The sequence below is a fragment of the Aulonocara sp. 'chitande type north' Nkhata Bay genome, linkage group LG10 (genome assembly GCF_057382095.1).
Source record: "Aulonocara sp. 'chitande type north' Nkhata Bay isolate Kocher_YH1m ecotype deep benthic linkage group LG10, A_spYH_male_GT1.1, whole genome shotgun sequence".
Classification (NCBI taxonomy): Eukaryota; Metazoa; Chordata; class Actinopteri; order Cichliformes; family Cichlidae; genus Aulonocara; species Aulonocara sp. 'chitande type north' Nkhata Bay.
The window spans coordinates 30,848,694-30,865,137 of record NC_141353.1 but is presented as its reverse complement, the minus strand read 5'-3'; the positions used below and the strand labels follow the sequence as shown (position 1 = coordinate 30,865,137).

At 40.2% G+C, this 16,444-nt stretch overlaps 1 protein-coding gene across 2 annotated transcripts in view; it reads left to right on the top strand.

Moving 5' to 3' along the window:
• Positions 1–16,444, top strand: part of tmem132e (transmembrane protein 132E) — a 443,229-nt gene that overhangs the window by 387,055 nt on the left and 39,730 nt on the right. For both annotated transcript variants that reach the window (XM_086309493.1, XM_086309492.1), the window contains exons 5-6: positions 3,924–4,067; positions 16,101–16,306. In XM_086309493.1, the coding sequence (XP_086165619.1) occupies positions 3,924–4,067; positions 16,101–16,306 (350 nt within the window). The remainder of the gene's footprint in view (positions 1–3,923; positions 4,068–16,100; positions 16,307–16,444) is intronic.

The following is a 16,444-nucleotide window of genomic DNA, read 5'->3' as shown; positions in this document are numbered from 1 at the left end:
TTTTATTTTTTTTTAAAAGGTTATTTTTCTTGATTTATTTGGTTAAATTGGGAAACGTTCACTAACAGGGGACCTGTTATGCTTATTTCCAAGTTGACAATCTTATTGTTGGATTCTACTGGAATAGATATGCACGATTCAAAGTTGCATGATGCCAGCTCTGTCTTCTGGTTGGTTCAATTCAATTCAAAATTGTTTTGTACAGTTGACCAAAGTGCTTCACAATCGGTTAAAAACAAGAAAAAACACTAGAGAAACAAATACAGATAAATGAGAAGACAATGAATTAACAATTTAAAAAAATAAATAAAACATGCCTGATGGTTCTCATACTGAACTCGAATTAAAAGCCAAAGTAAAAAAGTGAGTTTTAAGACGCGATTTAAAAGACTGAATAGTATAATTAGAGATCCCATTGCAGCACACATTTACTGGTAAAGTGTCTCGTGTTTTGTAATATTTACCAGATGCTGGAACAGCAAGGAGAGCTTAGGGAGGATGTCTTTCAATTAGGATTGTCCCCTAGAGTCCAGTCAGTTATCCAAGGTTGTCTGGTGTGCTTTGCTTCCCATAAATTGGCCCCACACTCTAAGCTAATAAAAAAAAAAAAGGCTGCTTTTCATGCCTGATGCCTTAACTTCAATAACAAAAACAAATCAGTTCTAATGCTAGAATTTGTTGAACACATTTTTTTTTTTATTCCAAACAAAAGGTCTTTGAAATAGATTGTTTAATCATGGGGTTTTACTGGGATGAGAACATATTTTTGGTTAATACAACTGCCAAAAAGCATGCTGTTCCCCTAATGGTTCAGATCCTTTTAAAAGGATATAAATGCATGTGGATAATACAGATACAAGGAATAAGGTACTAGCAAGTAACTAATATAGATTTATAATAGAGGTCAAAGAGGACCTAATAGACTTTTCTTTAAATATAAAAGAACAGAAATAAAAGCTCCACTCATGAATCTGTTATGATGCTATAGTGAAGGCATGTCTTTAATATGGTTATCTCTGTGAGCTACATCTCACCCACTGGCTGTTCAAACCTTCTGTTTTTGAAGGGCAGCCAATTACTAACAAGACTGATGTAAACGGACAGAGAAGGAAACTCATGTTTTGTTTCAGAAAGTACAAAAACTTAAAATAAATAAGCATTATTTTTGGTTACTGTGAATCATAAAAAGGCTTCTCTAGTACCTTCAGTAATACCTAGTGTAATATCATGCAACTACTTCATTAGGTACACGTTGCTAGTACTGGATTGGACCCCTTTTGCCTTTTGAAGCCAAAAGGAAGCAATGAAAGCCTTAAATCTTCATGGCACAGATTCACCTGATCAGAGATTTTGGTGCATATTGACATGACAGCATCACACAGTTGGTGCACATCCGTGATGTGAATCTCCCATTCTACCGAATCCCAGAGATGCTCTTCTGGACTTGGATGTGGTGATTGTGGAGAGTGTTAACTCATTGTCGTGCTCAAGAAACCAGTTTGAGATGATTTGAGCTATGTGACATGGGTTGGGTGTGCTGTAGGTATAAAGGGATGAACTTGGTCTGCAGCAAATTTGGGTAGGCTGTGGTGTATGATGCTTATTTAACCTGAACATCAGGGGCTCAAAGTGCTCCAAGATAATCTTATATTGTCCAAGTTTGGTGAGGTGATGTAAATGTAGCCTCAGTTTCGTGTTTTAGCTGACAGGAGTTATACACAGTGTGGTCTTCTGCTACTCTAGTCCATCGACTAAGACATTTTGTGCATTCAGAGGTGCTCCTCTGCATACCTTGGTTGTAAGGAGTGGTAATTGGAGTTACTGCTGCTGGCCATTCTCCCCTGTCCTCTGGCATTAACAAAGCAGTTTCTCTCAGAGCAATGCCGGTTGTTTGGCAGTTTCTCTTTTTTGGTTAATAAAATTGGCAAAAAGCAAAAGGGTTTTCTATCAGGTAGCACTCAGTGAAGTTACTGTTTTCTAACTCTAGTCAAGAAAGTTCTTGAAAGTTCTGTACTTGTTCTTTTTTTGCTACATCAATGATTCATGATTGAACTTTGATGGAAACGCTCACTGTTAAAGAAATGATACTATATATATATGCGCTTGCAAATCCTATTTCGTAGAGACTAAAGTACCTTGCTCTTTTGCAGTCTTAGCTGTCAATAGTCAAGACTGCAGAAGTTTATTTGTTAGTCTGAAACCCAAATAAGGACGCTGTGAATACTAGTCAAGCTCTCATCCAAATGAAGCACAAATTCTAAAGATGAGTTTGTTAACTTAGTTTGTTGCTTAGGCTGCTGCCCCCGCGACCCGGCCCCGGATAAAGCGGATGAAGATGGATGGATGGATGGATGGAGTTTGTTAACAGTAAATGCAAATTAACGCCCATTTCCACTATTTTTGAGCGGGCTGGTATTATGCAGGGGGCTCTGGTCTCAGGAAATGAAAGTTATCGGGTATATTTTTATGCACAGATTTGTACTGTTTCTGCTCTGATTTAAAGTGGAAATGTCCTTACTAATGTAAAAGAAGCCAAAAAAAAATCATGCCCCATAAAAAGTGACAGTGAGGCTGTCGCGAGTTGTATTAATTTCAAACATTTTCGGTTTTGATTAAAAATGAGCCAGCAGACACACAGGAATGACGTCCTTTTAATTCTTACTTCTGTCCTCTTTTGTGTTTGCCTTGGTCTAGATCTGCGAGTCAGAGTGTGATGAGTTGACAATTCTGTCTGATAGCAGACTGATTTTATCTCTGGTTGTGCCTATCTAAGGCATGAATTCATTTTATGATTAATTTAAGAACTGCTTGTGTGCTCACGTGTTCCAGCAAGATTTCTGCTCATGTTCTGGGATGATGTTTGGGGGGTTTTTTTTCTCTAGCACTTATGTTCATTTTTTTGAGGCTGCATGAAAACAAGAGAGACGTTAACTAATTAGACAGCAAACTAGCAACAACACTTCTAAACTTGAATAAGAGTGTCCAACGTGTGTGAAAGAAATGCCTTAATATAAAGCCGCCCACTCCTTTCCCTTTCTGCTTTCTACATTTTTCCTGTGTGCACCAGAGAAGAGGCAGCTGAATAAAACCTATGGAATCATGGCACAGATTTGCAGCTGTATCTGTATCATTTTCCTATTTTTTTCAGGTAGTCTTTGTGTATTTGTTGTTTATGATCAAATCAAACACCATCCCAGCAGTTCGACTACGGTTGACAGATTTTTGATAATATGGGCAACTGAGACATTGCCCTTCGCGCCCTATGCTGATTCAAATTCTAATTACCCTATACTTTCTCTCCTTTACCCGCATGGCTGTTGATTCAAACTAGAATAATCATGTAGCCTGTTGAATGGACAATGAATGAACAAAAATGGATGCATTAGGCCTGAATAAATGAGCTTTTCTGTCATACGTCCTCCCATTAAAAGCTATTTTAACACATTGCTCTGAAATCTCACACTGACAGCAGCACTTTCTCTCGCTTTTTCCAGAGTAATTAGGATTTCAGTGACGCATCCAAGTGTGCCTTAGACTTGTGTGTTCCAGCTAGAATTGCATAAAGGTTAGGTCCGTCACAGTGCATCAGTACAGTAAATGTCTTGTTTGTCTGAATTTTTTACTCGAGGTTCTACAGAATTGGGGGGGAAAGAGGTGGTTATTACTTTTCTGTCCATTTCATCCCCATTTGGAAGAAAAGTGCGCAGAAATAAAAATGTCAGTTGATGAAATCCAATGAAAGACGTCTCAGTATAGAGTAATGAGTTCTGCTCCGCCACTGAGAGTATCACCTAGTAGGCACAGGAGCCCTGATGGTAATGGCTTTAAATGTGGACATGAGTAATACTGATGAAATATCAAGGAAAATCACTCTCTGCCTCTCACTGTTTCGTGAATGCCATGTCTATTTTTTGTCTCCGTAGGACACCGAGATTATCAACACGGCCATTCTGACCGGACGCACTGTGGCCATTCCTGTCAAAATGGTCTCGATTGAGATGAACGGGGCAGTCACTGACGTCTCGGCTTTCGTGCAGTGCAAGTCCTCAAATGAAGACATTGTTAAGGTAGGTTAAAAGTGATCTCCTCTATCCGAAAGATGCTTCCATGTCACTGCAGTCGCAACATCACGAGGAAGCTTCATTTTCGGCTGCTCAGTAGGAAGTATTGATTTGATTCTTAGTTTATTCATTGTGTTCTTTGTATGGTATCGCCACACCTACAGCATGTGTGGGAAACACTTCATTCATTGAGATCGGCTTATCTGATGTGCTGAAGTACAAAGCCCATCATCTCTTCTTGTTCTCTTAAATGTGATGACTAAAGGAAAATAATAAACAACGTCCCGGGATGCAGAACAATCTCACGCGGGAATCCAAGCTGCGAGTGCAATATCAAATCTCGTTTGTTGATTAAATAAATTAAATTGGGATCACAGCAACTTGCAGAGCACATTAGAGGCTTTGATTACACAGTTGTTATTTTCTCCACTCAGTTACAGTCGTAATAGATTGCTCTATAGGCAGATTGCATAATTGTATAGGCAGAGCAGTGAAGTGTTGCGGTGCCGTTTTGCACCGTTGATCAAAGTGATGGTGCAAGGGGAGATGTGACCTTCGTGGAAGTAAATAATGTGTTTTTTTTTTCCACGCAGATACACAACGGTGCAAACAGTTCAGCTTGGATGTGGTCCCATATGCAACTTTTAATGAAGTTGTACTAATAATTATGAATGTAGTTTTAATAAATGAAACCAACAAAGAGGTTGTGTGAATTTAGAAGAAAAGGGAAAGAAAGATTAGAGAGGACTGAATGTGCTAACTCAAAAATATCTCAGTACGCAATAAAGCAGTCCCCGAGGGCACAAAAGTCTCATGTTATGAGGGACAAATGAGATGAATCAAATACAATCAACCCCATTCGGAAAGTCTTTTGTCCATCCGTGTGTATAAAAAACTATTTATGTAAAAAGGGAAAACAAACTAACATTTTTAATTAAAATAAAATCGTTTGCCTTAGTTTTAGTTTTCACTGTGAGCCATGTCCTCGTGTGTCCCTGCCAAGTAAGGTTTCTCATCAATACAAACATGTAATACACAAATAGCAGCGCAGAGATATTTCAACTGCTTCACCTACGGCTGCACCTTATTTAAAGGTTGTGTGACGATTAGAAAGCAGTTACAGCCTCGTGTAAATACACTAGACTTGGAGGGAAACAGCCATCAGTGAGCAGCAGGTCGCAGTGTAATAAGCTTTAACTGTCTGGATTATTGTTCTGTGGTACTGTGTGTGTGTGTACACATATATATACAGTACATGTGTAATAATCTTCTGCATTTTTTTTTTTTTAATGGCTTTGTGATCACACGTTAACCCGAAAGCTCATCTTTTCTTTCCTCAAAGGAAAGTTATTTCCTGTTGGTGTGTTGAGATGCAATATGAGGTTGATGTAGTTATCTGCCACCGTATTTTTCGGACCATAAGATGCACCGGATTATAAGGCACACTGTTGATGAACGGGTCTGTTTTCATACATAAGGCACACCGAATTATAACGCCCATTATGCGAAACAAGCATTAGCATTCATCCTCCAGCTTCACTGTTTATGTTATGCTAACATAGCTGTGTTGCTAGCGATCATGTAGCACATCATTATATACCAGCTAGCCCAAATTCAGTAACCCTACAAAAGTCACTGCTGTTTAGTTTTCTGTCTTCATTTAAGTTGGAAGTGATAGCAGAGCTGTACATTTAAATTTTTTCATAAATCTCTCAGTCAGAACATGCTATATCATGTTTAGGTGGAAGCTAGCAAGCTAACTTCCTGCTAACTTCTAACTTTGTTAAATTTAATGAATTCTGTTTTCATGGATGCCTGAGTGTTAAACATAATTGTTATGCCTGGTAAAGCAGCAACACTGATCATTTTATTAAAGATGCAAGAATTTAGATAGTTTTTAACTCTCAGTGATGTCGCAGTGTTCGTTTGACTTTGGGATCTGAAGCGGACGGAGTTTTGGACCCAGATTACTTCGCAAAGCTCCTGACTACGGTAGCTGTAATGCTCCGACAATCCATCAAGCGGTTCAGCTTCGTAGCTTACCAAAGTCGTACTAAAACATTTTTTGACAGAATTTTGAGCGCCGTGTACCACATAAAATCCAGAATTCATACATAAGGTGTACTGGATTATAAGGATTTTAAGTGCGCCTTATAGTGCGGAAAATACGGTAATTATGTGACAGTGCTTTTCAGGCCATGTTGCAGCAAAGTAATGTTCCCCAGTCAGTCAACCAAAAGTTTGCTAAAACAGCTTGTTTCTAACAGCCTCATGAACATCCAAAAAAAGGATTACTGTGAACCGTGAATCACATGAAGCTGCTCAGGTAGAATCAAGAATAAAAAGTACGAAGCTGGAAATCTCCGTAACAGGTCCCCTTTAAATATGACCGCATTAATTTTCTTCTATTTCAAGAATCCATTCTGTGCAGAAGTGTCTTTTGTTCATTGAATAGTAAAACTATCATATCCATTCAGACTAATGAAATCCTTTGCAGCACTTTAGCAGCTCCTGAAGGTCAAGTGAGGCAGGTTTGATTACGGATTTTACAGACTGAGGCCATGAAGCAGAATCAGACGCCGGCTTTTATCACATCAGCTGGGTATCTGTTCTTTTTAACAGACCCGTATCTGTCCAATATATTTTCACTCTGATATAGCCACCTCACACGTTCCATGCTATCTTGTAAATAAATTGGTCCCAATTAATGGCTTGGATGCTTGAGGGAGAATGGATTCATTTATGGCTTTCCAGTAGCGACTTGTTCCTTAAAGGTGGGAGGGGCTCCAGTGGCGGTGCATTGTTTTGTATTGTACTGTCACTAGAAATGAACAGGTGTTGCTTGGGGACGACTGGCCTCAGCTTGTCATTTATCATTTTTCATTATCCTTTAAAGACAAGGCGCTGGGCCATGTGATATTGAGTGGGCTTGCTTCAGTGATCCTGCCATTGAACGTTCGAGGCTAATTTAAAACGAGCCCTTCAAGCCCAGGAAACGCACGAGTCATGACAGTTCAATAAAACGAGCCGCGGAAAGCAGAAATAAGAGACTCACGCTGAGCCTGATAAAGGTCCAACACTCCATTGTGCTGTTGTTGTTTTTAATACCGCACACATTAATCTCGTGCCAAAAGTAATGCCAATCTTTTCTAATCACATTTTCTTCTTTTACTTCAGACATTCTAGTTCTTTCCAAAGGTTCGTCACAGCCCCCATAGCCTCCTGACTTAAGACTGCAACTGAAACAGCAGTTAAACTAAAGTTATTTCCGAGACGATGTCTCCGAATGAGCCTTTATTTTCAGGCAAACGCTCATTTGGATATTTGCCAACCCCTCAGGCTGTTGTCGTTTTTTTTCCAGCTTGAGGGTAAAAATAGGTGAGAGGCTGTCATTTTTCTTTACAGACACTTTTATTTCTTAACTCTTTGGCAGTAACTAAGGTGCAGCGAGCATCAAGAGCCTGTGGCAGATAAGCCAACCTGCATGTGCACAGTTGTATTTGTGCGCATGTGCAGCTGCAGGAGTAATTATTCAGGCACCTTAGTGAGACAAGGTGGGACAAAATAAAGGAAAAGGGGTTAAGGGAGTCTGTTAGGAGGTCTGTTAGGAGTATTTGACAGCCACTCACCGACCATCCATTCCTGTGCCGTTGTGACTCGTATTCCCCGTCTGAGGCCACAGATAAGACCTTGAGCCTACACGTCATATCTCACGCTATATAGCGTACCATCCTCCCAGCTTCACTTCCATATTAGTCTGATGTACTTACCTTTAGTACAAATTTAGCTTCCAAAGGACAAGAAAAAGGCTTATAAAATCAGAAATCACTGCTTGCCCTTTCTGCTGTGCGCGTGAACATCCTTGCAGCTCAGGTTGGAGTTTGTTTTAACAACTTGGTGGGATTTGGCTCTTAAGGAGATGTTGTGGTCCTTGTTTTTGGTTGAGCTTCTTAGCGCTCATTAAGGCTCATCCTGTAATGATATTTTTCACCAAAAAAAAAGTGCTTTCCACTTGGGGAATTATCTATGTGATGATGTACCTGTGTACAAATTCAGGTCAGTAATATAATGCTTGTCCAAGTTTAATGTGGCTAAAACTGACCGACCTGCACAGAGCCGTGACCTCCACCCCAAGCGAGACCTCTGGGAACTGAACGCTGGCTGTGAGCAAGTTTGCTGACCGCAGGTCGACCTCACTAATGCTCTTATGGCTGAGTAGAACCAAATGCCTGCAGTCAGGTTCCATCCTCTGTTGGAAGGCTTAAAAACAGTAAAGTGGAGACAGACTGGCAGATTATGAATTGCTCTGGATTTAAATGTCTTACAATTCATGGCAGGAGCACAAGGTTTTTGGAAACAGTATTTTTTTTTTTTTTTTTTTAAGATATGCATGATGAAAGATGAAAGTAACTTTTCAGTGTTGCGAGGCTGAAGTGAAGACTCGTCTGATTTGATATGCAGGCAAAAATTCCTGTGATGTATTCTGCCTCAAAACCTCTGCAAATAAAACCAAACTACTTGGATGACTAGAGTTGAGTTCTTCTATATTAAGAAGTCCATGTTTACTCATTACTTCTTGCATTATGAAAAATATATTAAAAAAAAGAATGTGGATATTTTATTACATCCAAACAAAAGGCCCCAAAGTTTCCAGAACAACAGATCATTTTCACACTCAACACCATCAATCCTGCCAACAACAGGATAATGGGGACTGGCTCATTTAGCTAACAGAGCTAAATGAACTCAGTGTTTGCACTGCTCTTGAAGCCAGGAAACATTCATCACACAGAGACAAACTTCATTGCAGCTACAAGACACAATTCCAGTAATCCTAGCCATATGTCAAATTTGATTTCGGTGCTAATTTAATACATGCATTATTCCTAAACGGAACCTCAATTTGGCAGAAAGTCCTGTGGAGTCATTTAGTGAACATTTAAATTTCAAAATAAAATCTGGCGTGATTGGGGTTTCTTTTTGAAAATGCAATCCACACAGGAGAAATGTGTGAAGGTCTTCAGGACGGCAACATTTCCCAACCAGAGCAACTCATTCTTTGCTATGTGTGTCTTTGTCTGATAAACTTCAATCAAATCAGAAGTTGCGTGGTTTAATTGAAGCTTGCATCTTTTGAGCACCACCAACATAAAAGTCGAGGGGGGACTGCAACCTTTCTAAAACCAAAATATCTGTTGATCTGTCCATCCATCAAATAATGAGTGTGATAGGACTTGACCTAAGCAGCTAAAGAAGGGCAGGAGACAGATGCTGTCCAGTGTAGCGAGTGATTTATTCATCATTTTTGTGACCAAGCAATATTTACAAAAATAAATAAGAAACTCAACTCCATTATTAATCAGTTCAAATAAACATAACTGAACTTAAATCAACGGAAATTAAGGTCACATGCACACAGCTACACTGACCTGATCCTTCCTCCTCGAACACCTGCGTTCATCAGCTTAAATAGTCCACTTAACCAAACAATCTCACCCCTGTACTACTCCATTACATAGGTAAGACAAACATTTCCCTACTCAAACGTATACTGCTACTCTTCCCTAGCAATAAAAATCTACAGTGTAATCGATACATATTACAACAATAAATCAATTTCTACATAAACACACTCTAAAATCAACTTTATTAAATTACAAGGATTCTCCCCCTTCTTCACCTGGTCTCTTCCTGTGACCTCAGACTAACCAGGAAACTATAAATACAGGAAGTGAAGCTACATTTCCTCCTTTTGATCCTGGAACACAGGTAGGTAAGGTGAGTTCAAGCTAGACAAATTAACATTTTAAATAAAGAACATGTTAACTTAACAAACTTGTCAGAATTGACTTAAACCAAGATGTTACATTACATAGTCTGTAAAAGTGCAAAACGTAAATAAACCTGGGATGGTACATGTTTGCCTACTACTAGTGATGGCCAAATGAAGCTTTCCGAAGCACTGAAGCTTGTATTGAAAAACGGTTCATTACTCGAAGCTTTTCAACACAGTCCTCTCCGGTGACATCTGGTGGTGAAAATTTTGAAGAGCAGCTTGAATCTGCAAAATAAAACGGACTGCTCAATTATCACTGCTCACTCAAGAGTGGAGTTCTCTCTGATATTGGGCCACCGTTCCGTTGCTTTGAACATGTAATTGGTTTTGTTTTCTCGATTGGGGGGCTGAAAAAAATGTAATGCGTATCTGCGTAATACATTTTGATCAATAAACTTTCCCTATTTAAACATGCACTATGGTGTGGCCTTTCTTTGCTCATAACTCCTTGATGTTGGTAAATACAATAAGTGAGCAATATATATAATATACATATGAGAATGCACAGCACATTATGGAGTATGCCCCTGCTGTGAAGTCCTGCCTCCATCTACTTGTCGTTTAATCACTGGACAGCTGGACAGGTTCATACAAAATATTAGATGAGGCCAATTCCTATACATATTTTTGACCTAGGGGTGGGATTGATTGTGAACTGGAAAGGGAAAATGCTTAGGGAGCTGAGTACGGCTGCATCGTCACTGATTTGTAGAATCATTTTGATTCGATACAGGATCCGATTCAATTTGATTGGAATCTGGAAAGTTTTGCCTCAGTCAGAACTATTACAATTCTGATCATTTAACAGTATATATCCATAATTTCGTATCTATTAAAAGAAAGCTGACACATGTGAGACTTAATTAGAGATGTAAACAGAGAGTTATGAAACCTGCAGCTGCAGAAGCCAGCGGGAAAAAAAAGAGGCAAACACAGCGCGGACCCGACGACACACCAAAATCTGATTCTGACGCGTCGGGTCCGCGCTCTGTGTTCACGTTTGTATGCAGAATCCGTAAACCTGCTCCCAGTTACTGTTTTAGCTGCATGGTGTTTGACGACATGTTGTGAGGTTTAACCTGAGATGCTGGCGTTTCAGGCATAATAACGTTAATTTACAAATCGACACGGGATTTTAATGAATCAAAACCCACCCCTAATCAAGAACTTGCAAAGTAAAAACATGATCAATGTAAGGTAGCCCTTTTGTTATTTACATTTAAAAAGAGGATTAGTGTTACTGTGCGCTGGCTGAGTCTGTTTCTTTTCTTAGAAATAGTTTCTCCTGCCCTGGAGAAAATCCACTTGCATGGAACAGAAGAGGCTGTGGAGTGCAGGAACCACACTGCAAGCTGGTAGATATGCAGGTATTCCTGGGTCCTGCAGACTATCACCTAAAAACAATAAACAAAATGATTTTCTAAACTGTAGCAATGTAATGTACGTATAGTGTCAAATACATTGTTGTAGTCTTCATTAGCTTTAATTCACATGGAAGTGTTCCTAAAGTCATATGCTGTAATGATATTTCCATTATGAAAACATGATTTTGGACATTTCAAGTTTTTCACTTGGGCAGATAAAATGAATTGAGCAAAATCAACTCAAAATATTCCCACACGCCAGAATGTCCTCTCTTCCTCGCTGGCTCCATATCTGTCAGTGGAATGATCACCTCTTCGCTCTCTGTCACCATCAACACACTCCACGAATCCCGTGGATGATTCACTTCCTTATATCCGTTTGAATCAGGTACCGAAGCAGTTACGTGCGTAATGAAGCTTCGGACGTCACTGGTCACGTGACTTTTGCCAAACGAAGCAAGCCTCGACACAGTGCTTCTGAACCAGTGTGTTGTTTTTTTCGACACACGCTCCGGAGCGTCAGCTTCAAGCGGGCCATCACTACCTACTACAGAATACATATGAGATATGGCTAAATCAAAACAAAAATGTTCACTGAAAATATCAAGGTTTTAACTCTGGACAAAAGGTGTTCTCACCCCCTTTGTCATAAAGAGTAAACATAAAAAAGTTTAAGATTGATGTTGATACTGTTGCTATTTTTTAAACATAATTACATGTTGTTGCTCTCACTAATGCCATGTTCAATACTGAGCTAATTAGGGGTGGGGGGTGAGTTTTATTTACCCAAAAATGCAAAAATATACAAAATGAACTAACAATACAGGAGGTTTAAGAAAGAAATGCCCGATTAATAACTTAAGATAGCTCTGAACCAACTGTTAAACAAAATAAAACTGATTTAACACAAGAAAAGGAGGCGACTTTAATAATTGGCTGATCAGAACAGGGGAATGCAAATACGAACAAGTCATCTAACAGCAAAGAAGCACAACCAACACTTAGTTTAATAGTCACGTCAAATTAATAATAATCAACACAAGACTAAGCAAATAGGTAACTTGCAAGTCAAAGAAAATATACAACATTTAAGATAAATTATTTAACTAATCTACCCCCCATGAGAGACCTGCATTTGGTACGACCCATTCTGCAGCTAGCTAGCTGTGCGTGCTACAAATACAACTAATATATTGTAACAAGTAAAATACATTTATAAAATAAACGCATGCATGGGGGCTTCACAACTTCACAGTTGTGTGGCTGCAGGTGCTGCAATCACAATAACATTTTCAAATCTTTGTGTCTTTATGTTATACCCACTAATAATCAGCACCCATGACCATCGCAGACTAAAATCAGGTTTAATCAGTCTGCACTCGTCAGCCGGGCCACCAGAGGTTCTTTCACTCGTTGCTCCTCAGACTGTGAATGTTTGTGAGCATTTTCTGTGGCTTCAGAGGAGATTTTACAAATCAGATCAAATAACTGCAGTGAGGATCACGTTATCGTTGCTTTTAGCTGGACATTAATACATTTCAATGCGAAGCTTGTGTTACAAATGGGTGCTAAAATGTTTGTGGTATCTATGAGGGGGGGGGTGAAAAATGCAGTCGAGCTGCGTTACGAGAGAGGCAGAATTCAGATTTTTAACCACCAAGGCTTAAAAGTCTTGGTACCGCAGACCTCTGCTGCTTTGTGTCTCTCTTCTCCCTCCAAATTTGTGGCAGTTCAGTGCTAAATAGCTAAAGTACCCCTTGACAGGGTCCCATGTAAATAATGGGCTGATGCCGTAATGGCAGTAAATCTACATTAGATGTCTGAATGCCCGAGATGCATCAAAATTATGGCTCAAGTTTCACAATGGATTTCCTAAACAAATGTTTTAAACTGCTGTCAACGCAGAATGTGGGTGAACAGAGGACTTTGCAACATTAGTGACCCCCGGGGGAGCTGTCACATTACAGTGGCATTAGAGCATTGCTCACCCCAAGGGCAGATGCCGCTGCCTATAGTGGAACAGTTAGGTATATTAATTGAGTTAATGTTATGGAATAAAAGCATGAAAGGATCTTAGGTGTCTTCGCCTGTATTGACGCAGTCGGTCTCTGTGTGCGCTCTCGTGACCAGCGCACGACCAAATGCAGCACTTGCACTTGTCCCGATGATCTGTCTCCACCCAGGCAATCTGCTGGCACCATGGAAGATGCCACAGCGCATTAGCAGCGCTGTGACGGCATGTGGTGGCTCAGTGTGTGAAAGCCCTCCTCAGCAAGCCCCCACAGGGCCACTGATACCCAGAGTTGCTAACAGCTTTTGACTTGCAATTAGCCAGCCAAGTTTATCAGCAGCAATAGCTGCAGGAGCTGAAGCAGTGCTGCAGCTCGAGCGTGTTTGTGTGCGCGTGTGGCCGTTTGTCTGTCCGTGACTCGAGGGTATAACGGAATACGTGTCAGGCAGATTTTCTCAACACTACACGAAGAAAGCCATGCTGTGATTAATCAAAGGTGGCCGGGGTTATTGTGTTGACTTACTTCTTTTTTCTTTTTCTTTTTTTTTTCGGTAACTCAGTTCATCCAGATAAGGCTACACATCAACAGACAGGGCAATAACATGAATTCGGTGGTAGCCCATAAGGTCAGAACCTGCAAAATTGCATTAACTGAACCAGAGGGAAAGACTGTCATCTTAAGAAGTCCTTCCAGCACCCACCCCTCCTCCATCTCTGGCCTGTCTGCATGTGGGGAATTATATTACCCAGACCTCCTCCCAGTTATGATGAATCCCCAGCCCTGAGAAGACTGGCCAGCCCGACCTCCATTTGCGGGAGATTAGATCCTCTGATTACAATGCCAGCTACCTCCCAACACTAGATAAATCTTCAGTGGAAGCCCAAAAGCAAAGCCCTCCAGATCCATTGCAGTTAATAATTTAGTGTTCGAAGCGGACAAGTATTTATGATAATTCAAATGGAGCGGGAGATTTTTGACTGGACGGAAAACCTAAAGAATGGTTTCAAGTTAAAAATGGCATTTGCAAAGACTTAAATTTAGAAGTGTCCACATATTGAATTCATACTCGGTGTCATTGCTGCGCCACAAATGATATCCCATAATAAGAGTGTCTCGTGAAAGCTGAAATGTGTGAATATATTTATCTATGTGCCCAAAGGTGTTATGAACTAAAGTTCATGTAAAATGTCACATTGCTGTCAGCACTCTTATTATATAAATAATGTGCTTGCCTAAAAGCTTTTCTTGGCATATTGTGTGTCTGTATAATTGTTCATAGATCATTACGATGGGAATGGGCAAGAGAGGTGGCGGGGTTGGGACGTGGCTCGAATGCACGATTTGCACTGAGCGCGCTTAGCGCTGGGTTACTTAGAAGCACTAATATGACTGCATGAAAGATGCAAATTAGATTAGAGAAAAGCATTTTGTTTACAACACTTGTCCACAGCAATGTGCCGTCAGGATCGGAAACTGCAGAGCTTCAGTCTGATGTAATCTAAGAAGCTCTCGTCTGGTCTGCTGCGTACCAACATTTTAAACATTCTGGTCATTGTTTATACATCCCGATATATTTTAAAAAGTTCATTAGAAGCTGCATGGCTGTTACACAGTTGCAGTTTTTTAGTGTTCCTGTAGTTTATTTTAACAAGATTCTCGGCCAGTAGAACTAAGACAAACGAATGGATACTTAAAAAGCTTCAGACACCGAAAATCCGAAAATGTAAACGTCGTGCTAAAGTTACCGCTAATTTTGATTGATTGGTTTCATACTTCTGCCTCGTGCTATATTCACACTGCTTGTAAAAACATACAAAAAAGAGTAAGCCGAGCACGGCCACCTACGCTGACGCAACTACCCTCTCCAACCATCCCTGGGCTCTTTATGTGTGTTATATGTGAGAACACTGAAGCATGTGATGGTTGATGCTTCACCCCATTATTGCAGCAATGAAAAAAGCTTTTCGAGCATCACACAGCGACAAGTGTCAGGTTGTTGCTTCACATAGCAGGTTTCCACTGGAAAAAGCTTCATAACCCGTCACCTTTTGCCCAAGTAGTGTGAACACAGCACAAGCATGGCAAAATCTGCTGATGCCTGGTTAGATGGGGTGAAGATTTGCAAACTCTGGAGCCTCTGAATAGAAACACTGTTCTGTGCACTGTGACAAAACCGTTTCTTTTGTAACCCCAACACCGTCTAGTCAGTGAGGATTTTGTGATATCTATATGCAATAGAGTTAAAGCATTAAAATATCATGTTTAAAAATGTCAGTCGTCACATATCTTGTGAGAAATGGGGGTTTTATTGCGATATTCATAATCCACAGACTCACTAAAGAGTTTTCATTAGAACTATTTCTTTAATATAAGGCAGTTCCTGGATAATCCTGAAAATCCATCATCTGGAAATTGACTGTTAAGCCTGTCATTTCCTCCAAAGATCTCCTGAAACAATTTTATCTACTCATGGTATTAGGTTAAAGGTTATAAGCAGTGAAAGGTATCTTTAAATCAAATCCTCAAAGTTAAAACTGTGTGTATACCGCAAGTCAAACCTGTTTTTCTTGTCATTTTGCTTGGACAAAACAGTTTGAGAAAAATGAAAGCAAAGATGTGAGATGAACTTTCACATCACAGTCAAATGCACAGCTGTGTATTTGCTCTGCTGGAGGCATCAACCTTGAAATGCTCAAGCATGAATTGTGGTAGTGACACCTGCATCCATACCGAGCTGTTTATCATCACACATCGCTTAGACTCTCTGCCACCGACGTGACCATTAACATATAGATAGTCTCTGACTTCTGACCGTGATCTGTCCCAGGTGTCCATGAATTGTGACTACGTGTTCGTCAATGGGAAGGAGACACGGGGCTCCATGAATGCCAGGGTCATCTTCAGCTATGAGCACCTGAGCGCGCCGCTGGAGCTGACCGTCTGGGTTCCCAAACTTCCCCTGCAGGTTGAACTTTCTGACAACAATCTGAGCTTCATCAAAGGCTGGAGGGTCCCCATTCTGCCCGACCGCAGGTGAGCCTCAAGTCCACCCTAAAACAGATAACATGCAATGTTGGAGACATCACAGTTCTCTACGATAACATCACAGTATTCAATAGATAGGAATAGTTTCTTTGTACGCTCTATATTGTTGCTCACACATGTTTTGGT